The sequence below is a fragment of the Nesoenas mayeri genome (assembly GCF_963082525.1).
Source record: "Nesoenas mayeri genome assembly, chromosome: 3".
Lineage (NCBI taxonomy): Eukaryota > Metazoa > Chordata > Aves > Columbiformes > Columbidae > Nesoenas > Nesoenas mayeri.
This window is the reverse complement of record NC_137544.1, coordinates 47,213,775-47,240,618: the sequence shown is the minus strand read 5'-3', so window position 1 is coordinate 47,240,618 and position 26,844 is coordinate 47,213,775. Positions and strand designations below refer to the sequence as shown.

At 36.8% G+C, this 26,844-nt stretch overlaps 1 protein-coding gene across 1 annotated transcript in view; it reads left to right on the top strand.

Annotated features, from left to right (window-relative positions):
* Window positions 1-26,377, top strand: part of SEC63 (SEC63 homolog, protein translocation regulator) — a 60,019-nt gene extending 33,642 nt beyond the window's left edge. The window contains exons 10-21 of the mRNA XM_080341109.1: window positions 1,722-1,854; window positions 3,776-3,868; window positions 10,005-10,159; window positions 11,890-12,037; window positions 13,562-13,644; window positions 15,304-15,363; window positions 15,591-15,749; window positions 16,476-16,634; window positions 17,622-17,723; window positions 23,215-23,313; window positions 24,139-24,243; window positions 24,756-26,377. Of these exons, the coding sequence (XP_080197235.1) occupies window positions 1,722-1,854; window positions 3,776-3,868; window positions 10,005-10,159; window positions 11,890-12,037; window positions 13,562-13,644; window positions 15,304-15,363; window positions 15,591-15,749; window positions 16,476-16,634; window positions 17,622-17,723; window positions 23,215-23,313; window positions 24,139-24,243; window positions 24,756-24,899 (1,440 nt within the window). The 3' untranslated portion in view covers window positions 24,900-26,377. The remainder of the gene's footprint in view (window positions 1-1,721; window positions 1,855-3,775; window positions 3,869-10,004; window positions 10,160-11,889; window positions 12,038-13,561; window positions 13,645-15,303; window positions 15,364-15,590; window positions 15,750-16,475; window positions 16,635-17,621; window positions 17,724-23,214; window positions 23,314-24,138; window positions 24,244-24,755) is intronic.
* The last annotated feature ends 467 nt before the right edge of the window (window positions 26,378-26,844 follow it).

The following is a 26,844-nucleotide window of genomic DNA, read 5'->3' as shown; positions in this document are numbered from 1 at the left end:
AAAGGCAGTCAAGCCTCCTGTAGCCATGTCCTACTGAGAAGCTGTTCCAGAACTTGTTCTTCTAGTGGTTAGGAAGTCTTGTTTGTGAGCAATTTATAGCCATGGTTTTTGTCATCATTGAGTCTAAATGATTCTTGATGATACACATATCAATGCATTTATAGGCAGAAAAACAGCCCCATTTGTTCTCTCTTTATCTTTATTTAGGTAAACTAGCAAAGCTGCTGTCTTAATTCCCTCTTTCCCAAAAGGCTCTTGATTTCCCTCATCCTGCTATGTGCTGAATGAGGTATAGTTCCCAGTTGATATATTTCTAAATTTTACATTATTTTTAAATTTTATCTGCTCAGAATTGTCCACAGCATTCCATGTTGTCTTAGTGCCACCAACTAATGCACTGCTATTATTCCTGTATTTCTGCAGGGAATAGCTTCCAGCATGCCGTTCTTTACAACTGTTTTGTATGGTGGTTTAATACAACCCGTGTGGGATCACTGCATTTTTATGAATTTCTCTTGTCTTACATACCTCTGTCTTCCAGCTAATAAGCTGGAAATCTTTGACCTGCAGTTCTTGTTAGTATGCAAGTGCATGACATTGCATTTTAAAAAATTGGATTTAGTTTTTTCTAAAGGTCCAGTAATCAGTGTTATCTCTGTTCCTTTTTTTTCGGCAGTACAAGCCTCTGAAGCATCTGTACAGAAGGATATTGCTAATAATTTTTATTAGTGTATCCTGCTTTTGGTGGCCATGATCATCGTTACTGTTTATATTTCACTGTTTTATCGTAAACCCAGTACCAATACTTTATAAAAAGTTTTCTTACCAAAGTTTTACTCTTTTGGTCTGGTGTTATATGAGGATGTGCTTACAAGCAACTTCTTGTTAAAAGATCTTTTTTCAAGTGTAGGGAAAGACTTGTCAAAGGTCAGCACTGCCTGGCTGCTGATATCCTAACTTTCCTTTGTGGCTGGATATTTTGGAACCTCAGTGTCTCCTCAGGTGGCTTGTTGGTCTAAAAAGCGTCGCTTCAGGGTCATGTGTGGATTCTTATAAAGTATGAGCTTCTGTTCCTCAGCATTGCAGCTTCTCCCTCCAGGGTCTTCAACAAATGCAGATGAGAGAGAACTGTTTGAACTATGCATCTTGGTCTAGTCAGGATCGAGAGAGATCATCCTGAATAAAGAAAACCACAATTTTTTTTCAAGTTGGTGCTGTTTATGTATAAGTTAAAATACTTCATCTAGAGCCTACCAGGCAGTTCAGGCTTAGAACACTTCTTCCTGTGGTACCTGTGACTATTTCTGAGGAAGGTGGCTGGGTCTTAGCTGTGTAAAAGGTCTCAAGGTGATGATGTTGCTGGTGCATATTGAGTTTAATATAAATACCTTAGAAAACCTTGGCAATAAAATTGAATTTAAAAACCCCATATCTATCAATACAATTTTACTCATTGCTATTCCAGGCAAGTTTCTTGTATGCAAATCTTAACTTCATCCCCACTCCCACATTGAAACAAGGCATTTGAAGACTTTTTTGAGTTTTTGGAGCTGGGATCTGGATAAAAATGGCTAATGTTCATCTCTACAGAACTTTTCAGGGAAAAGTTACTTAAAGGCTTGCTTTTGTGAATGTAACTTTTTTCCTTGTAAACTTTTCTCCTCCTGTATTTTTTTCTTTATCACCAAACTAGCTATTTGTGTTTAACTACTTTATTTTAGCTCATCAGAGAAATTGGTGGCATAAATTTAAAGAAGAATGAGCCTCCGCTTACCTGCCCTTACAGCCTGAAAGCCAGAGTTCTGCTATTGACTCATCTTGCCAGGATGAAAGTTCCTGAGGTCCTTGAAGAAGGTAATGGCTTCTCCCCTAATTGAATATTGTTGGAAACAGAACAACACATTGCATGCTACAGTACTTGTAATTCTTGTCCATTATGGTGCTGTATGGTTCTCTGCTCAGTAACCTCTGTGTAGGGTACTTAGTTTTTCAACTTCAGCGACTTTTTAAAACATGTACTTAGCGCTTACTCATTCTTTTGGCAGCCCCATAATACTGATGTCTTACTTTTTAATGCCTTTTGGCTGCAAATATGAGTTTGATAACTTTTTTCTCTCGGTAATAGAATAAAAAGTTAAATATCTGAAGTATATTTGCTTTTCAGAAATACAATATTAGCATAATATCGCTCTCTATAGCATTTCCATGCATGGTTATTTTTGGAGTTTTTTTGCTTGCTGTATGAAGCAAAGATGACAAGATTAGAACTTTAAATAGCAGTTACATATGAGCTTCAGGTTTTGTTTTGCAGTTTTGCATACTTAGGATCATAGAATGTCCGGAGTTGGAAGGGACACACAGGGATCAATGAGTCCAGCTTGTGACCCTGCATATGACAACCCCAGAGTTCACACCATGTGTCTGAGGGTGTTGTCCAGTCTCTACTTGAACACTGTCAGGCTTGGGGCTGTGACACCTTCCTGGGCAGCCTGTTCCAGTGCTCCACCACCCTCTGAGGGAAGAACCTTTTCCTAATGTCCAACCTGAACCTCCCCTGGCACATCTGCTAAAGAGAAGAGATCAGCACCTGCCTCTCCTCCTCCCCTTGTGAGGAAGCTGTAGCCCCATGAGGTCTCCCCTCAGTCTCCTCCAGGCTGAACACACCAAGTGACTTTAGCTGCTCCTCATACAGCTTCCCCTCCCAACCCTTCACCGACTTTGTACCCTTCTTCTGGACACTCTCCAGTAGCTTTGTATCGTTTTTATCCTGTGGTGCCCAGAACTGCACACAGTGCTCCGGGTGAGGCCGCACCAGTGCAGAGCAGAGCGGGACAGTCACCTCCCTCGCCCGGCTGGCAATGCTGTGCTTGATGCACCCAGGACACGGGGGACCTTCTTGGTTGCCAGGACACTGTTGGCTCATGTTCAACTTGCTGTCAACCAGAACCCCCAGATCCTTCTCCGCAGAGCTGCTCTCCAGCATCTGGTCCCCTAGTCTATGTGTACAGCCAGGGTTGCCATGTCCCAGGTGCAAACTCCAGATCTTGCCCTTGTTGAACTTCACGCAGTTGGTGATTGCCCAGTTCACTAGTAAATATACAAACTGAAATGTTTTTAAATGCTGTTCTTAAGTTTCAACCATGAAACTCATGGTTTCTTAGGCTGACCAGCAAACTTGAGTTGTTCTATATTTTGGTGCAAATTAAAAAAGAAAAAAGAAACAAACAACAAACCAGTGAAGATGCTGTAGTTCAAATTTTCCAGTTTCTGTTAAAAGAAAAAACAGTTTTAAATCTTCACTAGAAATCTCTCGTCTTCCTTGCTGCTTTTCCTAGTTGCTGTTTTTACTTACAAATTCACAGATCTATATTCAAGAGTAGTTAGTACTTTACAAATGTTTTTCCCCAAAATAGTGTTTCACTTAAAATATTTTTTTTAACCTGTGATTACCTGAAGAATTCAAGCTTTTTCATAAGACCGGTAAATTCCCTGTGCCATGCTGTTGCTTTTCTAAAGGAATGTAATAAGTACTTTGTCGTTTGGTGTGGAAGCTTCTTGTCTGGCTTACAAAATGTGTTCCCTCTCAGCACTTGTTCTTTCCTGTTTTGTTACGGGATCTTGCAGGTGGATGTGCCAATGAGAATGAAGTGGTATTTTCAATAACATGAGAATGAATGAAAATGAAGACCACACCATTAAATGTCCAGTTCCTGTAAAATGTCTCCTTTTTTCCTAATAGAAGTGCAGCATAATTGCAGCCAGTTATTTCTTGCAGATCAGCAGTTTATCCTGAAAAAGAGTCCTGCACTACTTCAAGAAATGATTAATGTGATCTGCCAACTCATAATAATGGCTCGAAGTCGGGAAGGTAAGAAAAGAAACTGTATAATTAAAGCTAGTAAATATGATTCTTCATTGCAGTACTTCATGAGGTCTTTGGTTCTTTTGGAAGACTTAACCTGTGATATTTAGAAATGCCTAAAGGCACTTTTGCTCTTTTTACTATAATGAGTTATCTATTTTGGGAATGGAAATGCTGCTGCCTCTTCTAAGGTCTGCTTTGAAATCTTGAGTATATGTGTATGGCTTGTAACTTTTGTAATTAAAAGCTTATCCTTACATGCAATTAAAAACCTGTTCTTCCAGATCTGGTCCATTCTCAGTAGCAAAGCTCTTAGTATAATACAAATTAAACCTTTTGTTCATCCATCTTCTCATTTGCACTTGTACAGTTCTTTCCTGTTTTGAGTGTCACTTCTTTTTTTGGATCATTTCTTTGCTGTCATTTTTGATTGTTGTTCATATTTCTCTATTTCAGGATCCTATGGTGTTTAGCCTGCTGTGTAGTTTCTTTTTTTTCCCCTGAGCTTATAGAGGCAGGTGCTTTGCTGTAATTGCCATAGAAATTACAGTTTAATTGAAATAGAATATTTAAGTCTTTATTTGAACTGTAAAAAGGCAATTACACTGAAGGTAGTTGCTTGCAGCGTAAAAAGCCAAAGACTTGGATCTCATTGCTTTATTACAACAAACATAAGCAAGGCATTTTTTTATGCCAAATTGTTGACCATTTTGTTTGCTATCAAGTGATACGTATTGGTTGATCTTTACTAGACCAAAACACCATTAGCAAGCATTGATAGCCTCCTTAAAAGAATGGTTTGGGGCAAGATCTTTCCCATCACTATTGCAAGTGGTGCTGGAAATTGTGTTCTGTAACCAAATAAAGTATGAGAGAGGGGTTATGAGCAGATAAGGATGTTGTGTGCCGGCTTATGTGTCCTACTTTAGAAAGAACTATTGATTAAATCTGTTTCTAATTCTCTTTTAAACCCTATCTTTACTAGCCTGTGAGACTACTGGGGAGAAAACTTGGAATGTGGAAGTAATCAGTAGCCATATTTCTTGTTGTAGAAGTAATCTTCACCTAACATTAGATTACATTTATTAATGAGTGTCATATTAAGAGTTCAACCATGCATTTTTTTGTGAATATTCTCCATACTAGCACTGTAACAAAGTTGCAAAGATATGCTGTGAATCTTTGTTCGTTTAATGGTTTAATATTTTTTTTTTTATAAAAAACTAAGTAGCTGTTTTAGAAGTGTGGTGTGGGTTTTTATATATATAGATAGATAGCTTAATAAAAATACTTCAAACCTCCAAAAGATTTAAGATAGCCTGTGTATATATTAGTCAACTAGGAAATACTTGTTTTCTCTTGTGCAGAATGCAATCCAAATAATACAACCAGGAAAACTTTTTTATGCAACAGAGCTAGAAGTCTTTGGAAAATGAGAAACACCTATAGCTCTTCTTAAAGCTGAAATAAGATACTTAACAGAGTATATGATATACATTACAACTTGAATAACCTCCAAGTAGCTATATTTTTTTCTTCTTCTATAGGTACATGGAGATACTTTAGTTTGACAGTAAAATGATTATTTATAGATGCAGTGTATTTAATAAACTGCCTTGATGCTCCAGAAAATGTAGATTTCAGCTTAAATTAAAATTAAAAAATCAAACAATATTTTGGAAGACATTGGTGTTAACTGAAGTTTCCATTTGCATGTGAAATGGAAGTGATGATTGTTTTTTGTTTGTTTGTTTGCTTAATAAACCTGAAGAACTTCTAACAATTTCTAGAGGTTACCATGATCCCTTCCAACATCAATGAGTCCGTGAAAGTGGATGGGAATTTACAGCTGTCATTATGTGTGGTACCTTCCATAGATTTGGAAAAAAAGTGTATCATAGATACAGTTGTCTATTTCTTTAGCAGGTTTTCTCAGAGTTATTTCCAAAGTTTTACAATGGCAGTAGTCAGAAACTTGTACCAAACATTTCTTCTCGCTCCCATGCCAGCGCTCTCAGCACAAATCATTAAATGGAAGGTGATACCAAACAGTTGCCCATCAGGACAACAATAATGAATTTGAGGACTTGAAGGTAAACCATTGCAGAATTTTGGTCTTTGATCTAGAGGAAAATCACCATTTTACTACTTATCACTTAGCAAATTTAAAATGTTGACCCTATTCTTGATGACCATACATGTAGAGGGAATTTTGCCCCCCTACTGACTACTGTTTGGAAACAACTGGATTTTTTTTTTTTAAGATAAAAGTTAAATTATAGTTAGATATTGACATTTTTGAGAGTCTGCTTTGTTTAAATTTGTGTATTTGTCATCTTAATGTAATTTTAAATTGCTTTAAACTTAACTACAGATGTTTTTAGGTTTAGTTCTAATATTCACTTAAATCAGCCTTGACATGGTGCATAAAGTTATGACATGCTATAATTAGCCATAGATGTTCAGGAGTCCTGATCTCTGAAAATACAGAGGTGATGGCATGTATTAATATTATCTAAAGAAATATTCTGGGGGCAGATCTTATCTTGTGAAACCTAAATTGATGGTGGGACGAGGAGTCTCACTTTGCACGACATTCGTGTCTTTCAAATATCCTGAATTACTGTTGTTATTGTTATTAGTTTAAGAATATCTGTAACCATTTATGCATGCTTTGTAATCAAGTCTTTTGAGGTAGAATATCCTGATGAAGCCATATAGCATTCAACTATTGATCCAGTATCAGCTGTTCTTGAAGATGAAAGAAAGAGTGAGAAACATTAAAGACAGCACATCACAGAATGAGGTTTATGAAGTTCTGCTGTCTAAACCCTTTGCAGGGAGAAGCATCCCGCCTCCCCAGGCAGCAAGATGTGGTACCTCAGTCTGCTTATGTATCCTGGAAACAATCTAGCGTGAAACGATGAGTGTAGGTTTGGCATAAAAATGAGTTAATCATGGTTACTTCTTAATTTTTAACAGAGCTGTCATTCTTTGCAAATGAGTTTTGGTTCGTTATTACCTGGATTCGTTTTTGCAAGGAATGGTTTTAATTTGCTTTCATAAAAATAAAATGGATAGTATTTTAGTTTTGGCTTTTAGTTACTGCTGAGCCCTTTATGGCTACCTTTAGATAAAATGTCTTGTACCATCTTGCCTGATTTCTGCATGGTCTCTGAGACTTCATTTTTATGTACAGCTCCCTGAAAATACACTTGGCTCTGTAGCGTCCCTTGCTTGCATCCATTGTTTTGTGATGCTTACCTGATAGTTGATAATCAGTGGGTCTAAATTATTTTGACGTAGTCTTTGAGATCAACCTTAAGTATCATAAGTAGACAGGTGCCCTGCTGAGGGCACATGGAATGTACTCCGGTGACTGTATGCAGACAGGTGAGGCTTCACTTCAACTGTCCAAAGCGCATTTCTTAATTCAGGTTGGAAGCTGCAGTGTTGTGTAGAGGTTGTGGTTGGAGCCAGTTGTATACCATTCCTTCACAAGCAACTACGATTTGCATTTAAATTTGTGATTGACTACTTTAATGTCATTTTGGGTGACTTTATGACCTTGGATGAAAGGTCATCTAGTCTTGTGCACTTTGACAAGCAGAAGACGTCAAAATATGTGCAGCGGTGGCATTCATTTTATGGTGGGAGCAGTTGGCTGTTAAAAGCTATACCGTCCTCAAATCCATTCTCGGGGAATATAAAGTCCTGTGTTATTTTTGAGAAACCAAAATAATCTCCAATTTTGTTAAAATATTTTTCTACTGACCCGTGAATGATAAGTCAGTGCTTTGAGAAAGAGAATTTCTACTGTGACTAGTGCTCGATGGTCTCAAAGCTCTGGCTGAATTTCCTGCAAAAGCCAGTTTGTCAGAGAATATTTAGGATTCTTTTATCAACTTGATTTGCAGCATGGGGGCTTTTTAAATGTAAAATATCCTGTGACTTTCTGTAGCAGCAGCCAAAACAAATCACAGGGGACATGGAAGATAGGTAAGATGGAAAATAAATTTTGTGTTATTTAGTTGGGAGATTAGTCTTTCCATGACTTTTTTTTTTTTTTTTTAAAGGTAGAAGTTACTTAACAGTGTGTCCAGCCAGATAGTTCCATTCATGTGTTATTTTCCTCTTCGCATTGCATGTAGTCTTCACAGTGTTTATTAGTATACTAGGTTAAAAAAAAAAATCCTGCCATGTAATTTGATTTGTTAGCTGATTATATTTATAGCTTGGTGTAATTAATGAAAAAATAGGCTATTTGAGGGGAGAGGTGGAGGTGGGCAGGTGAAGAGGTGACTTGAGTGATCTTTTGGGTACATTTAATGTGCCATAGGAGCTACTTACAGATTTGCAGAAAGGTAGTGGTATAAAGGAAGGAGAAAACATACTGAAGACACTTTTTTTTTCTTGGTCAGATTTACTTTTTCATACTTCCTCTGTAAAATGTTTTAAAATTAACTTAAACTTGCTTTTTATCAAAGTGAATGGCCATTGGCACTTAAATTAAACATTCAGCAGTTTTTGCTTTGGTACCATTTTGTTCAGGTTTAGTTTACAGCCTGCCTGCCTTTTCACCCAGGCGCAAGTGAACCTGCATTTATTCACATCTCTAGTTGCCTTTACAGGGTGGTAAGCTGCATCACACACCCCTAGCGGAGTGAGCATATTCCTTCTGACAATATGTCTAATCCATCTATGGAAAGGTGCCTCTGTGCCCCTGTTGTAGTGTCCCAAACATACTGATACCAGCCAAACACATCCTTACCAAATGCACATATTTGTATACATGAGTATGTTTGTGTATATACACACACAGGTACCTGTATTCCTACTTATCTATTGATATGCAGAATATACATGTAACAGTCAAGGTAATTGAAGTGTGTGGTGTTTGTTGTTGTTTTGTTTTTTTTTCTAAGAAAAGATTTTAAAGTATAGGGAAAATACATATGCTGATTCTTAAATAAAATGGTAGGCGTCATAAATTACAGGTGTTTTTTTGAAATACATGTTTAAAATTGCCTTCAGTTCTTTCATATGCCACGTACGAGTTCAGAAAAAGATTTCAGTAGCTTAAGTTCCTCTTGGCTCACAGAAAAATAAGTTAGATTCTCTTCAGTTTCATGGTAAAGTATATATAGAGCTACCTGAACACTGCTGATTCTGGACTTGCAGCAGTGCTTGGGCTTCAGAGGAATTTTGAAATAAGTTTTCTAAACAGTGTTTTGGGAAGTTTTATTTACGAGTGGACAGTGTCTAACAGAGTTAAAAAGCGGTATGTGGAAACCCATCTGCTTTGCTTTTTCATTTCTTTGCGGACATGATGAAGGGTATTAAATGATTTTTTTTTTGTTTTGTTTAGTTTTGCTCTGTTCTGGTTAAGAGTTTTTCCTTTTCTCTCTTTTAATAATTTTAATTATGTAGAGTTTATACCTCTTTGTACTTAAAAACATCAAAGGAATTAGAGAAGATTTCTAAAGGAAAAGTCAAATAGGTATTTGCTCAGACAGCCCTCTTAACCTTTAGGCTTAGTTATAAAAGTCATGCCTTTGATATTTTTACAGCTGTTCTTGTTGCCTTCTAACATAATATGATCTGCTTAGCTTCAGTTATACCTGTTTATTTCTTTGCATTCAATGGGCTGCTATCTTTATGTTAATCTGTCAAGAGGAAAGTCTTATAAAGTGTTGTGTTGTTAAAGATTTATGTCTACTGGTAAACTACATTTAATGATATGCTTACGAAGTAGAACTAAACATGTCTTACACATGCATCATGTGTGTTATAGAAATTTAAAACAAGTTGGTTTTGATGCTGCCTTTATTTTAAACTGAAGTTGTGGCATTTTTGTCTGTAGTAATTGCATAGATACGTCATGCTTTTGTTCCTGGAGACGATGTTAGATGGAAGTTTGGTGTTCAGCTGTGACAGCCTAAATAGAGGGAAGGAAATATCTGTGGAGCTGTGTGACTGCAATGAGAGCAAAAAGGCTGTCTGATTAATTGTGCTGGACATTTTAAGATGCCTCACTTGCTTGACTGAAAACAAGGTTTTCTCTGGTCTGTAACACAACTATAAACTGTAAAAGTTTAAGGAGAAAAAAAAAAATAATGTTGTCTTTTTCATTCTCCCCAAGAAAGGGAGTTCCGTGCTCCATCTTTGGGATCTTTGGAAAACTGCATGAAGCTTTCCCAGATGACTGTCCAGGGACTTCAGCAGTTCAAGTCTCCCCTTTTGCAGCTGCCTCACATTGAAGAGGACAACCTTAGGCGGGTCTCCAATCATAAAAAGGTATAAAACTATGAATGATACTTGGTAATGCCATACAAACGTTTTCTCTTACTGCTTTCACCTCTTTGCCTATAAGGAAGGAAGTTCATGAATGTTAATTCATAACTAAGAGAGTAAAACTATATTTATCTTTTCAGGAATTCAGTACAATACTTCATAGATCTGTGTTACTTTAAAGTCCATCTTAGGAGGTAGGAATTAAGAACACCAATCTTATAAGTATAAAAGATCAGCCTACGTTGACTCCACAAACAAAAGAAACAGTTTCCTTCTTATTGTAGATTACTGTCTCCTATTTAATATAACATTTTTCCAGAATACAGCTGGAATATCCTACTGGGATTTTTTTTTCCTTGTTTGGCTTTATATCATTCTTAATTTAGTTCGATAGGAAATTTATTTGGAAGGTAGCACAAGGAGTTCATAAAAAGAAAAAAAATCAATTACTTTGAGAAGCATTTCAGGTTTTGTGATCCTGTTGCTGTGTAGTTGGGTAAGTGTTGGTATTTGTAGAATTTAAGGACAAAAAAACCTATCTTTTCTGAATATCTGACTATGTCTTCATCCCTGTTGAACCGACTATATCTCTATATTCAAACCTGATTGTTTGGTTGACTGTAGTATGTCTTCTAGTAATGCCTGGCTAGAAACAAGCAGTTATTTTCTAGTAGAAGCTGTTGACTTTTGTGACAGTCTTCTTACAATGGTTGATTCTTATCAATCTCAAAAATATTCCTTTTATCTCATGGAAGTTTTGTTTAGTTTTGACTGTAGCCTTAGGTAGTATTTAAATGTTTCTGTGTTAGTATGAAGATAAAGAATTCTTGAGTACTGCATTTTTAATCCTCTTTGAAGGTGCTTGTTCATCAAACATTCAAGTAGTGTTTTCCTTTGGATGAAGTAAAAGAACTGTTCTCCTGTAGGTATCATCAAACACTTTTCTTAATCCAGCTCTAAACTACAGGGAACATACAAAAAAGTACATAATTTTAGATGTATTTTTGGCATGTGCAGTGTAACAAAATAAGAAATCAAGAATTTGGCTATCTCATAATCCCACCTGTCCTTCCTCTGAAAGAGGGATAAGACCAGTTTATTAGGCTTGTTTGTACAGGATTCCCATACACTGAAGCCTTGAAAAATACAATCCTCTGAAGGGGAGGTAAGACTAGTCTACCTCAGGGATGTCAAACTCATTTTCACGAGGGCCACATCAGCCTCATGGTTGCTTTCGAAGGGCCAAATGTAATTTTAGGATCGTATAAGTGTAACTACTCCTACTGTGCTTATTTTACTGTTTTCACTCTGCTCTGCAGCTCTTAATATGAATGGTTTTAGATGTGTTTGTGATTTGGTATTAAAAAGAAGAAAAAATGTAACTAGTTGTCCCTGCTAATATAAATATAAAATTTATTGGCTCAGCTTTCTGAAAAAGCCGTCTAAAGTAATAGTTTTGTAACAAATGTATCCAGTTTCTAAGAGATGACATAGCATGGAACACACCAATATTCAAAGAAATGTTATTTAGCAGGTTTGAATGCAACCTCTTTGTTTTATTGTTTCTCAAGACATATGCTTGCTGATTTCCTAAAGTATGGTTTTTATAAGAACAGATCAAATGGCGTGTATGTGTTACTAGTGTGAAGAGACAAGTGAAATATTATCAAGAGCTTATTTGTGGACTGTGTTCTCTGCTACAATGTGACTTCCTTGTTCTTTTTTAAATTCAGTATAAAATAAAAAGTATTCAAGATCTGGTGAGTTTGAAAGGCACTGATCGTCGCAATTTACTACATTTCCTAGAAGATAAGAAATATGATGAAGTTATGGCTGTCCTTGGCAGCTTTCCATATGTCACTATGGATATAAAACCACAGGGTGAGTGGGAGGTCCTTTTGTTCTGTAGATGTTGCTCTTCTGACATTTTGATAGTGTGTCAGTAGGCTTTTGGAGGATGCTGAAACGCAGCTCACTGTTATTTTTGTGGCCTGGAAGTGACATACTTTCTTGAGTGGCGGACTCTTGTACATGAGATTTATAGTCTGAGGAGATAAAGTACATTGAAACATTTCACAGATTCCCAAGCCAGCAGTAGTTTCTCCTACAGGAGCTTATCTGATATTTCATCTGTTGATTTAATATTTCACAAGCAATGTGGAATTCTGATTGAAATACCACTTTTATTAGCTATCTTAAAATGTTCTGCTGTGCCAGAATTTATGCTCAGCTTACTCCAGTGCGGAGAGTCCTTTGTGAGATTTTTTTGAGTTGGAGACCCCGATGCCTAAATATTCATCGTTTCATTTGTGATAATCCTCATACGATTTTTATATCTGACAGAATTTGTCTATGCTGTGCTTAACTACCTCTTGTGTGTAATGTTTCAATGACTGTGTAGTGCTCTTCCTCTCTGAAGATTAGGTATGTTACGAAGTAGTTCCCTGTTAGGCAGCATCTCCATGGAAAGTGAATCGCTTCTGTGGTCTCTGTTAAACAACATTTAGAAATATCAAGTTTATGTGTGTTTCTAAAAACAAATACAAAATTAGACTCTCTCGTAGCACAGGATTGTGCACAGTCCTGTTAATCTGCTTAAAATCTAGTCTTGAAGTACCTTCTCGTATTTTGGCAAGCAAGCCTTTTCTGCCCATAGTCTTTGTCACACAACGGTACTCAGGTGTGATATGGAGGATTAAACAATGCATATGCTTTTAAATTTAGTTTCGTATTACCACTATATAAAATATATATGTAGAACTAGTGAATAGTAAAACTGCTTTCTTGAGAAGGGGAATCCACACTGGGATATAACTCTATTCTTCCTCAACCTGGCACATTCTCCAGTTCATAGACTGGAGAGATAAACTCCTCAGTGGCTTTCCTGTGGGTTTTATGTTTGATGTTTTAGTTAAAATAATCATTGCTTTCTTTTATTTTCCTTTGCCTTCTACTTAAATAAAAGAATTAAATGCATGATTGTTAATGTGGCATTGAAATTGAGTTGTTAATCATATGAAAGTCAGGAAAATCAAAGTTACGATTCCCAGAACAAATATAACAGGGTCCCTTTGGTCATGTGCGGTATTTCACGTTTCTGAAGTTTTATGCTTTAATATATAATGCACAATATTATAGAGTTATGGTTCCCACAGCAGCTATAACTTTGAATTTTCTAACTTTCATGCAATTAACATTTCAAACTCAATGTTGCTGTTTTATGGCTTTCTGAACTACCAGCCCTAATCCTGATAGTAGACTTATTAAATAATATTTTGGAGGGTTTTTTTGGTTAAAAATTCTCGAGTTTGTATGCTTATAGTTTGGCATAACAGAAACAATGTTTAAAGGAAAAAAAGGTTTTAAAGACGTTTAATAGGTGTGTTGCTTTTCTTTTCACATTAGTTTTGGATGATGAAGACAGCAACAATATTACAGTAGGTTCTCTTGTCACTGTTCTGGTCACACTAACAAGACAGACCATGGCAGTAAGTATTAAGAATGCTTGTTCTTCCAGAGTAACTGCAAGTGTATACTAATAAATGGGCATTTCTCCTTTGCAAGCTAACATAGTGTTTTGTAAATATAACTGTAAAATTAAGATTTGAAATTGAGAACGTGTGCTCTTAATCCTCCCTTATGTTTTTGTTTCTGAATGAGAAAGTTTTCCTGGAATCAAACCAAAGTTCAGTCTGACCTGCTGCAGTTGTCTAGGGAACAGTAAAATAATACGACAAGTGATACTGCCCTGAGGTTTGTAAATAACAGGAAAAGAGACATTCAGAAACTTAGTTTTTGAGCCAGAATAAAGTATTCACTCAAGTCCTTTGGACAGTGTTTGATTTCAATTTATGTGGGCTCATAATGTTACAAATCTCTTGGGTGTTTTAGACACTTACGAAAGAAACTCAGTCCCACAGAATGCAAAAATATACATAATATAAAGGAAGTACTCCAGTGCCACATGAAGAAAGTGGGGTTAATGTGACATGATCAAAAATGTTACTACACCCTAGTAGTTAAACTTCTAATTTTAGTTTATTTTTTAGCTTAAAATGTAGTAAATAATGACTTAGAAAAATTTTAATGCAAAGAAACTAAACAAGCTTTTATCTAACAAAGCCTACAGTGTCATTTTTTGTATCTGCACTGTTCAGGTGGTTGTCTTAAGTAAATAGAAAGTCTTGTTTTGCCTCTGAGGTAGGGCATACAAGCATGAGTAAAACAATTGAGGATCAGATGAGCCACTGCAGCCAGTTCAGCAGAAAGCAGCCTGTTTATGTAACTAAGTGTTAACACTATGGAATTTCAGAATGCATCATCTCAGTGATAACTGAGGATGTAGAAAGCAGAAAGTAAAAGCACAGTATCACTGTGCTGGACCTTAAAAATGAAGGGAACTGAAAATTGTGAGCATATATAAGTGTACTTAGAAATTAATTAAAATGTCTGACAGCATACAGAAAACTCATTTAAGATGTTTTTGATGTGAACCCCACTAGGCAGCCTGGCATTGAGGTACATGACCTGAAAACTAGAGCTATCCTTTTATATGATGCTTTTTTTTGTGGTGGTATCTAATATTTGCCATCTTTGTATAAGACAGCTCCTTATGACTGTTGTGGGTTTTTTTAATGGCAAAAAGTATATTTGGAAGAAATGCATGAAACAAAATCCATTTGCATAGAGATGTTCTGGTCTGCATAATACTAGCATTGTGTTTTGCCTTAACGTTTTACATTTTTGGTTTGATATGTTGTCTTGTGTCCCTGAGTAGCAGTGCAGCTGTTGAAGTCTTTAATGCTTTGGCAAATGGAGCAGAATTTGCATTTTACTACTGCTTGCTTTTGTGATACAGGATTTCTGTGCTTTATAAAACAAGTAGATTCTTTGGAACAAGATGACATGTTGTTACTAAATTTCTTCATAATGCTGGTGATGGAAAAATCCTAGACCAAATGTTAGAAGCTGTTTGATTTCGATCTGTTAATTCCCTTTTGTGTTTGTTACTGATTAAAGAGTTTGCCATAATGCGTAAAACCTTCAGGGCTGACTAAGGTGATTTAGTTTAAGTTAAAAAATAAAATAGTAATTTGGTGTTTTGGTATGGAAAGGCATTAATAGTTTTCACATCTTTCCCTAACCAGGAAGTGTTTGAAAAGGAACAGTCTATATGTGCAGCAGAAGAGCAACCAGCAGAAGATGGGGTAAGTGAAAATGAATGTTCCTTGTGCTAACTAAAGAGAACTTTATTTCAGATCTTGAGTTGTCAATTGTGCGCTTCTCAAGCATTTTTTTTTCCCAGAAATACCTACTGAAGTGTCTCTTGAGCTGTGCTTTCGAACTTTGGTTCTCAGCTTAAAATGCTTAAAGTACAGCAAATGCCTGAAGTTTAATGAGCAGAATAAATATTTTAAATTCTGCTTTCCTACAGCAAGGAGATGTCAACAAAGTTAAGAGCAAAGGATGGCAGCAAAAGAATAAAGGAACCAAGAAAGCTTCAAAATCAAAGAAAAAGAAGCCATTGAAAAAGAAACCTCTGCCACCTTCATTGCAACCACCGAAACAGCAGAAGCAAAAACAAGCTAATGGGGTAGCTCATAGAATTCATTGATATTTTAGTATTTTGTTCAGTTTATCATTCCTAATCTGATGGGGTTGTTGTAGCTATCTGTTACATTTCATTCTATGCTTTTGTAAAGCATATTTCTTAAACCAGCTTTTTTTTCTTTACACTTAAAAATTACTTGTAAAATAATCAGGGAACCACCACATTAATGTTTCCAGTTGCCTACTGAAAGTTGTGCCCTACTACTTTAGAAGCCTGGCTCCACAGTCGCTTTTTATTAGTTCTTGTTATGCTGCCTTCTGGGTGGTGAATTGGTTTGTATCTTTTACTTTTCCTTTAAAGGAAAAAAACTGAAATGAGACTTTTTTTCTGGTAAATTAAGTAGCTTTAATACCTTCATGCTCCCACTGCATTGTGTTTTCTCTACCTCCTGGGCTGTGTTGTAGGTACTTTCTCTCATTTTCTCATGACTTTTTGAAATGTGAACCCAGAATCAAATACTATTTTCTCCTTTTCGTGTTGTAGATGCCATATGGAGAAGTAAGATTGCTTCCCCACTCCTCTTAGCACATGAGGGGAAAAGATTAATCTTCCCTGTAGATATACTCTGTGAAACCAGAAGAGTGTAGATCAAAATAGGAAATAAAGTCTATGACCTTAAGACAGGTGCTGTCAATGCTACATACTACAATAATGCAGACAAACTAAGTTAGAGGTTTTCAGTGTGTGTTTCTTTTTCTTTCCCGCTAGGAAATAGTTGCGAAGGAAGAAGAGGAGGAGGTTTCTGATAAAGGAAGTGAATCTGAAGAAGAAGAAACAAACAGGGACTCTCAAAGTGAGAAAGATGATGGAAGTGATAGAGATTCTGACAGAGAGCAAGACGAGAAGCAAAACAAAGATGATGAAGCTGTAAGCCTCAGTTTTTCTTTAAGGGGAATATTGCCTCTGGGGTTGAAAGCAAATGCATTTTAATCCTCCAGCATCCCCTCAGGCCAGGCAACATTAGGATGAAGGAGCAATATCAGCTTTCCAAAGGTTTTCAGACCTCATTACAGCATAAGAGCTTTGTCATTGCAAGTCTGCTTTGGAGAGAGCAGTGAAGGATCTTTGGAGAACAGACAGAAAAATGGTGTGAGAAAAATAGCATAACTTCAGGGGAAGATTGTGATATTTTATTTCGGCTTAAATTGATTAGTAGCTGCTGTAGATGTTGCGAGATAAAGTCTCTTCTTTGAACTTTGTTCTTTACCTGTAATGGCTATTGCATACTGCATACTATAAGCATGAAATAGTTGAATGAACTTGTACATGTGCTTAATAATAAACTCTAGTAACTGTTAATTATTTAGTCACTCAAAACTGTGGATTAAGAGATTATAATGGAGAATGAGGCATTTTGGTGGCAGATGGTTTCTGTGCCATGGGTCTTACAGCCAAAGACTTGAGACTGAGAGCTGGAAGTCTTGGACAGGGTGAGAATAAGTTTCTGATGAGAAAAGAATCATCAAGCTTTTAATCAGGACTCTTACAGCTCAGGTAGTGAGTGTTTATAGGCAGTGCTGTGGAAGTGAATTTTGAAGAATGTTTGCAAGCCCTGCAGATCTGTGGTTTGGGTTTTGTGTGTGTGTGTGTTATTTTTTTATTGTTTTGTTATTTGTTTGGGCTTTGTTTTGGAGGGGTTTTTTAATATTTTACATGATTGGTTTTTAGTTTCTGTTTGATTTTTTTTTTTTCTTTTAATCATACTGTGTAACATAAAAAAGGGAAATGCACATAGAGGTTAATGTATAGCGTAGCACAAAAACTTGACATATATATCATTTCCATTGGCTAAAACCTTTTTTTAATGTGAAAGATGTCTAGCGCACAATAACTCTTTAAACTTGTCTTTGACAGGAGTGGCAAGAGTTACAGCAGAGTATACAGAGAAAGGAACGAGCCCTTCTTGAAACGAAGTCAAAGATAACGCATCCTGTTTACAGTCTTTTTTTTCCTGAGGTCAGTAACAGAAAACATTATAGTTGTGAAACATGAAAATTAATATCATACAAATTAATTGCTCTTATTGTAGTAAATACTGGGCTTTTTAAAAAGTGCTGATCTTCATTTGAACAGCTTTAATTTGTTAAATCCTCTGAAACTCCTTCAGATACTTCCCTAGGAAACTTCTAATAATTGTTCTTTCTATTCAGATGCCAGAGACTTGCAAACTTGTAAAGAATTTAAGGTTCTTTTCTGATGGCAATAACACTGGATTTTGTTTCTGCTGATATGCCACATACAGATAGATTCAGAATGAAACCTTTCAAATATATAGGGACCTAATTTATAGTCCTTTTTTTTGCTATAAAATATGAAAGCACAGCAGTGACTCTAATACAGAATTAGGAGTAAACCATTACTTGCTCTTCAACTGACTGCAGGCACCTGTGAGAGGGGGAGGTCCTGACCCCCCCCTGTATTAAGGGTAATGGCAGGAGAGTCTGAGGGTCAACAACAGTGTGGTGGCAACACCGAACACAGCTGTAGAAGATGGAAAGGGTTGGCAAAGCTGTCTCTTCCTACCATAGCGTGGTCTGGAAGTGGCAGAAACCAATTGTGGAACAATCTTATAGAACTCAAAAATAGAAGATCAGGTGTGGATGGATATCAGAGAAAGGGATGTATTTGAGAGTGGTCACTCAGTATAGTAGATAGGCTGATGTGTCTCTACAGCAGCCTTTGATGTTGAAAATATGTTCTGATATGTCAGTTGTTACTCACACAAACAGCTAACTGCTGATAGATGTCTGAAAACCCATCACAGTGATGAAACCTTGGCAAAGGTGGGATTTTTCAAAGTGTGGGTTTTGTCTTCTGAGCCAGTAAGTTAGGTCTTTGGGAGGCAACCAGATTGGAACCAGGAGGAAGGAGTATTTGGCCACACTTTTCTTCCCAGGCCAGTGGTTCAGAGGGTTTCCTTTGCTTCCCTGCTGTCTGACCTGAGAGCTGATCTGGGATCTCTCCTCCTCTTGTTGTGCTGTCTCCAGTAACAAGGAGGTGGGGTGCAAGGCTTATGCTTCCTCTTGTAGCTTAAAGGAGCCAGTTGAGATGGGGAAGAACAAGAAAAGATGAGAAGAAGGGAAGACACTGTATATATTTGCTCCCTCTTTTCAGTCCCCAAAGCTCTTTGTGTCTAGACCCTGTATAGCTTTTTGCATGTGTAAAACATACTACATTGTCCCCATGCTTGTAATCATACTGTTTCTGCTGTTCTTACCTAGTTTAAAGTGTGGGAAGCAAGACCTATTTCTAAGGAGCCAGACAAGATGTCCAAATAAACCAAAGAAATTGTTTTCCCAAAGGCCTTAGCTGAGAGTTGTGTGGCCTCACCACATCTAGCTTTGTAATGGCTGAGCTTAATGCTGTGTTTTCCTGATGCCGTTAGGTACCCTCCCATCTCAGTACAGCTTCCAGCAGTACACCAGCGTAGCAGGAAAAGGTGTACTGCCGTTCTGCTCTTCTGGCTGCCTTAGATCATGGCAAATATGCAGCAGAGCCTTAATACCTCCTTGCTGCAAAGGCAGCTGGCCTTGGTCATCAGTCTAAGCTCAAACACCGAGTATGTGCTATGCCCAGTGCCACAGGGGCACTAAATGTTCGTATTTCTTTTTTACTGCGCTGAGGGTTCCTTCAGAGACTTTGCTTATACTTTCTCTGTACAAAGCTGCTTAATCTTCAGCTGTGTTTAATGAAGCTGCTGATGGATTTTATAATAAAAGCTAAATACAGTACTATGCTAAAAAAAAAAGTCTAGTGCTGAACTGAATACTTGAAAGAAACACGTGTATTATCTCATGGTACTGCAGCTGTAAATTTTCCAGCTTCTCTTCACTGATTTCCTGAAAGCTGAATGTGGCTGTGCTTAGTGCTGGAGCTGCAGTTGGAACATGTTCAGATAGCCAATTTCCAGCATCTGAAGAACAAAATCCATTGTATTCTGGTTTTTTTATCTGTGGTTTAGAGTATTACATGTATTATGATGATGGCTAGTTCAGAGATGCAGAGCTAAGGACAAAATTCTGTAGTTAGTGAATCTCTGTTTTTCCAGAATTCATGGATGTTTGAGTGTAACTGAGCATAATATACTCATTCTCAGAAGGTAGCCTTAACACTATTTCATCTAAATTTTTGGGCAGTTGATTACTCTGCCAGGGATGCATTTTTAATCTATGCAGATTCCTAAATAATTATCTTCTGCTCCTGCATCCATGGATCCAGAAGCTGCACAGATTGTAGTTTTGACATTTTTAGGTAGAAACTGGCCCTGTTGTTCCAGTTTCATGAACATACTGGTTCCCTGGCATGCCAAACCTTGCACCCATCTGTTAAAGGGCATTTTGCCCGCTTGCCTGTTAGCTTGCCAGATTCTCACAGGCACAAACTTTAAATTCCACCCAATAAGAGAGAGAGGAGAACGACGTTCCTGCACAGTTGTCCTTTCTATAAAAAAAGCTGTGGTACTGTGAGGTCAGGAGCTTTACTTCCAAAGAATTTACTCTATAGAGTCTATTGAGCATTAGATCGATGAATATCTTTTGTTCTGTTATTTCTTTCCCCTTTTGGCTGTTATTTTTACCAGTTTTTGTGAAAATGCAGTTGACATTTTTGATCTTTGTTTTTTTTAAAAAAAAAAAATACTCCTTGCCATTGAGAGTGATGGAAACATACACAATGTATGGTAAGTCAACACAGTGTTTTAGTAACATCAAAAATAATGTATGGATACAAATGCAGATCCTTTTTTCTATGGTCGGAGTCCTTATAGGCCCCAAATGGCAAGTAGCCATTGCTGTGATGGGTCTGTCTTCTGTAGTTCTTGTTCATCTGTACTATTTATACTGTTTATCCTTCTATTCCGAAAGGCCCTTAGGCTAGGAAATAAACACTTCAGCTGCATAAGATTCTTCTTTGCTACAGCTGTCAAGCACATTGACAATATATTTATTATTGAAACTTACAGATAAAGTAACTTATGCCTTATAATGACATGAGGAACTTCATAAAGAAAATTGCTTAGAATAGTTGGAAAAAGAACATCTTACAATTCTACAAATTCTGGTATTAAATACCATCTGAAAAGTTTTTTGGCCTGTTCTTGGTGCCTGTTGTTCTAAACACGTCAAAGAATGCTGTCACTTTACTGTGATGCAGTTGCTTTTACTTTTATATGCTGTAAAATAGGCATTAACATTGAGTTAATTTTACACTGGTCTGCTATGGGAATAGCATTCATCAGGGTGTTTGGGTTGCTGGTGTGAGTGTCTTGCCATTGTAAATCTGTAGTTTGTTAAATGCTTCAGTTAGGTGGTGGTGATTATTAAAAGCATAACAATTAGTCACTTCAAAAAAAGAAAAGGAGTTAACTTAGCTTTTGTAATTTTTCAGCCTGCATTATTTAAGTATCAGGTCACCAAACATTGGCTTCTGAAGTGTTAAAAACAAACCCCAAAACAGCAACAACAAAAACAAAAACCAGAGCCACAAACAAAAAAACACGCCCAACACACACACACAGAGACTACTGAACTTTTGACTCTTTCAATAGAGACAAATTAATTCAAATTCTGCATATTAACAGTATTTGGAAGGGGCTCACTGGTGGTGTTGAAGTCCACTGTATCCTTTCATTTAGTCCTTCCAATGCTGTTAGATTAAAAATGAAGCAAAACAGAACAACCACATTCATGTGATACTGAAGCAATCAACTGATTGTTGTTGGTGTGAGTATCTAAAATTTGCCTTCTGGTTTGGAGCTTGACTTTAAACTGTTACAAGAAAGGTTCTCCTTCCCCTCTACTCTGCCCTGGTGAGACCACACCTGGAATATTGTGTCCAGCTCTGGGCCCCTCAGTTCCAGAAGGACAGGGAACTGCTGGAGAGGGTCCAGCGCAGGGCAACAAAGATGATTAAGGGAGTGGATCATCTCCCTTATGAGGAAAGGCTGAGGGAGTTGGGGCTCTTTAGCTTGGAGAAGAGGAGACTGAGGGGTGACCTTATTAATGTTTACAAATATGTAAAGGGTGAGTGTCATGAGGATGGAGCCGGGCTCTTCTGGGTGACAACCAATGATAAGAAAAGGGGTGATGGGTTCAAACTAGAACACAAGAGGTTCCACTTAAATTTGAGAAGAAACTTCTTCTCAGTAAGGGTAACAGAGCACTGGAACAGGCTGCCCAGGGAGGTTGTGGAGTCTCCAGCTCTGGAAACATTCCAAACCCGCCTGGACATGTTCCTGTGTAACCTCATCTAGGTGTTCCTGCTCCGGCAGGGGGATTGGACTAGATGATCTTTTGAGGTCCCTTCCAATCTCCAACATTCTGTGATTCCGTGATTCTTGTGTGCACTCTTTTTGGGTTCCAGTCTATGTGATCAGTTACCAGACTATGAGGGTTGGGTAAAAATTGTTTTGGAATACAGTTCAGCAATCTAACATGTAGCTTGTCTAAAACATGTGCATTTTTCCCATTTTCTTACCTAAGGGTAATGACTGCAGTACTAAACCAACCTCTTTGCAACAGAAAGGTTTCAGGTTCTATTAAAACAAAGTTGGATTTTACCTGAAATGTGTGCCAGAGGGTTTACCAAGAAGTGGTTAAATGAAGAGCATTGATGTTGAAGAGCTGGAGTCTTTCCTGTTTGAAAGTGGTTCTGTCTATGCTGCTGAACTGCACCACAGTCTTAAAAATCCAACTCCAATTGAGGGATAAACTCTTATTTTTGTACAGTGTTGCTGTCTCTTCTGAAGAACAGCTCGCCTTTAATTTCATTTAGTTTAGGAACTCTGCTTCAGTGCCTGCAGTGGTGAAACCTTTGAGACCTGTAGCTATTTAGAGAGCTCTGTGTGACAGGCAGCAGATGTTGGGTATCCTTTACAAAAATCAATATTGCCTGCGGTTCGGGCTTCCTTGAAGTGAAATCTCAGTATGTCCAGATTCTGACTTTCAGCAGATTCCTACATTTTGGAGGGGGAGAGAAGAATTGGAGCAAAACATACTTTACTAGAAAAGGATTTCTTTTTTTTTTTTTCACTGGGAAGAATACTTTGTCTATGTTTTGCCATGCCTTGCTTTATATGCTGACCTTTTTATCCAGGCTGGATTTCAGTTAAAGAACCCAAGGTAGTTTTAAATTACATGAAGTTGCTTGTTAATCATCAGTGGACACAATTCTTCAGAGCAGTTCCATGTCTTACGTGGTAGCTTAGGCCGAATATATGGAATGAAGCCTTTGGAGACCAACAGTTATTTGTGGTAACCTCTTTGCTTTCAGTGTGCAGTATATACTATATATTAACATGCATCCAAGAGCTTAAAACAAAACCAAACCCACTTCCTTTCTCTCTGTATTAAAGGGACCAGTGAAACATAATTACCTGTTTATAAAGTGCATGGCCATAATTTTTTATGACTTCAATAATCCCTTTTTTGTATTTTTTCTTGTATGAAAGGAAAAACAAGAATGGTGGTGGCTATATATTGCAGATCGGAAGGAGCAGATGCTAATATGTATGCCGTATCACGTTTGTACACTAAAAGATAAAGAAGAGGTAAAGTACTTGAAGAATTTTCTTTTGTGGTATTACAACACTGTACTAAAGTGCCTTCTGGTATGCAAATACATTTAGATCTTTTTTTCATACTTATCTCTTAAGACAGAAAACAAATTTTGCTGTCCTGATAGAAGTAGAGGGGAACCTTTTAACTGTGAAAATGGATAATGGAGAAAGAAAATATAATTTAAGAAGACTTTCAAGTTTCTTTGCAGAATGTTTTTTTCCCCTGATATCAAAAGCTGATGAAAACCAGTATTTGTACACAATGAAAATTCTTAAAGTTATTCAAATGTGTGAGAAATACTAAGTGTTCTTTTTCTGTAAAGCAGAGGTTGTGACAAATTAATTAGTCTTGGCTCATGTGTTCTTTTCTGAGACTGTAACCTTTGGCTGTGTTCTTTGCTCTTCTGAAAAATCTAGATTTGATGTATTTTTTTTCTTGCAAACTGAATTTTTATGTTCAGTTTCAAGTAATAGAGTTAAGCTAATATTTTCAGCATACTAAAGATTTTAACCTGTTTGGGTTTCTGAGATTTAGGGAAGCATACAACAGGGTGAGATTGTGTACTTAAAAGGGGTACTTTGGTCTAATTCAGAAAAAAGTGTGACTCGATTATTTATCTTCCATGGAACGTATTGTGCTTGGGTATTCTGTGTCTTTTCTAAGGATATTTTGTTATGTAGATTTTCAAATAGGTTTCACTTGTAAATATAAAAAAAGATTATTCTGTAGTAATTTTTATTGCGTATTATAGAGTACTTGTTCTAATGTGTCACTTGAAAGCAGTAAGAACTTACGGCATGAGCTCTGTTTTGTAGGTAGAGCTGAAGTTCCCAGCACCAGGCAAGCCTGGAAACTATCAGTACACGGTTTATTTAAGATCGGATTCATATATGGGATTGGACCAGATTAAACCATTGAAGGTGATGTTTCTGTTAAGTATTTGTATTATATTGAAAGCTACTTCATATGACTATTAACACCCTAGGAGTCCTGTCATCTTTAAGAATTCAAGCTGTTCTGTTTTGAAAACAGTGGCACGGAGAGACTTGTAAGCGATTTCTGCATGATGTCAGTAGTGACAATTTTATGATGGATTAAATGGGACTAAAGTTTGCGGTGCTTTCCAGTGCCTGCATATTTTAATAGACATCTTCTCATATTTATTCAACTTTTGTAGTATGTCTGGCTCTGCATTTATACCTTGAAGTCTGCTATGCTATTTCCCTCCCTTTAGTCCTAGTTACAACCAGTTAATTACAAAAATCTGGCATGCTTTATTTCTTGAAGCAGGTGTTTTTATGTTGGTTTTTTTTTAATTATTACTTTTTGTTTGTCTTGGTTTTGTTTGTTTTTCACAAATTGGTGTATATTGTCTGTAACACTTACCCCCCACATTACCTCCTTTTCTTTCTTTTTGTTTATGCAATTACAGCTGGAAGTTCATGAAGCAAAACCAGTGCCAGAAAATCATCCACAATGGGATACAGCAATAGAAGGTGATGAGGACCAGGAAGACAGCGAGGGCTTTGAAGACAGTTTTGAGGAGGAAGAGGAGGAGGAGGATGATGATGATTAAACAATACTGTTGATTGACTACAATATCTGCACACACTGCAAACTCATGGTCTGACTGTGGAACTGTACAATAACCAAGAAACACAGTACAGAAGCTTTGAGAAGGCTGAGTTTAATTTTTCTTTACCAATTAAGAGTGCATTATTATAACTTCTCAGTGGAGGTGAAACAAATCTGTTGCCATTGATACACCTTGGAATATGCTTATGGCTCATTATAGCCTTCAAGTGCAGGATGGTGCATTTGTTTCAATTGAAAATAAAAGCTTTTTTATTATAAATGTCTGAAAGTGTGGGCTATGTATTGTCTGATCAGTTTAGGGTCCAATTTAAATAAAAGGTACTATTAGCTAGGAACAAACTTTAAATCATTTTTTCTGCATTAGGAATTTATTTTAGAAAACATTTTGGTATATTTGACATTGCAAATTTCTGTTGATTGAAACAACATCTGCTCAACTTTAAAACTTGATTGGTTCTGTGATATTCATTAAATATTTTGCTGTGATAATGCTCACATCATTGATAACATTAAAAATCTGTTTAACTTCACAAAATCATTATAAATTGGCATCACACCCATTGCCACATTTCATGTATTCTGGAGGGCTGCTTTTTTTAGGACTGTTGCCTTTTTATGCCCAAGATTATAATGGAAATCATAAACTTTCTTGATTCTGCCATAGGGTACTTACTAATGGCTTAAAACATTTTTAAGCCTTTATTTAATCAGGTCAGCAGAAGATCTGAGTGTTTTGATAAACAAAATGTCTGGAGGCAGTTTTGGGACCATGTGTAACATAAGTTTGTGGCTTTTGTGTAATACCTTTATGAAAGGTACATCCTGAAAGCTGAAGTATATTCTTAACTCTGAATCTACCTGACGCTGTCGGAAACATTTTAAAGGTTAAATACGACATGCAAAGAGGGCATGTTTTGTATAAATTTTGAATTCCCATCAATAAACTGGACAATTTGATGGCTATTTGTATTAGTGTGCATCTGAGTTGTTTTTTACCTCAGTCTCCTGTAGGGCTCTAAAGAAGACAGTGATTTAAAAGGACAAGTCTAATTAGATAATAAATTCAGGGAGGAGAAGATCAGGGCTGTTAGTGTATTGTGTTACTTGACAAAAGCGATGGATGGATTTTTTTCTTTTTCTTCCTCTAAATAAAGCAAATGAAAGTGATTAAAAGTTGTATTTCTATATTTCAGACAAATCATCAGGCAAGAAAATTTCCATCCTATGAAAATTGCCCGAAGCCAGAATAGTTGCACACTAATTTGTGACCTTGTTTATTAGAAAGGGTTGCCACTTTAAATGCAAATTTATGTCGTTATATTCTTTGTAATTGCAATAGTTGCAAATAAAATGTGAAAGTGTTCTAAATGAGATCACTGTTATTTTTCAAAGTGCTTCTGAAGTGCATATAATCCAGGGAAAACTCTTGTCAAGCATAAGCAGTGTCAGATGTTCAAACTCAAGAATGGAGACGAGGTTTAAATTAGATGGTTTGTAAACTTGACACCTTTTAACTCCAGTTTCTATTTGCAAAATACAGCAGCGATATATCAAAACGCACTAGTTGCATTCCATAGGTGTTGAAGCCAAATACTGCACAGATGAGAGAAGTTCTTGAGGAAGAGTCACTGGACTCCTTTTTATGAAGTAATCAAAATGAAGGCTAAACTTGAATTATTCTGCCACAATTCATAGTGAACTGCTGCAGTTGTTGAAGTTGGGAAGTGATAATCGTTAGGAGATATAATTTTTAATAAGAGCATGGGGAAGGGAGAGTGCTCTGACTCCTGATCCCTCAATTTTACTATTAAAACCCAAGGTGTATACTTGAAAGATGTAAGTGCATAGAAGTGATTAAAAAAAAATAATCATGTCCTTGGTGTGAACATTGAGTTATTTTCTTAAAGATTGTAGCTGACAGATTT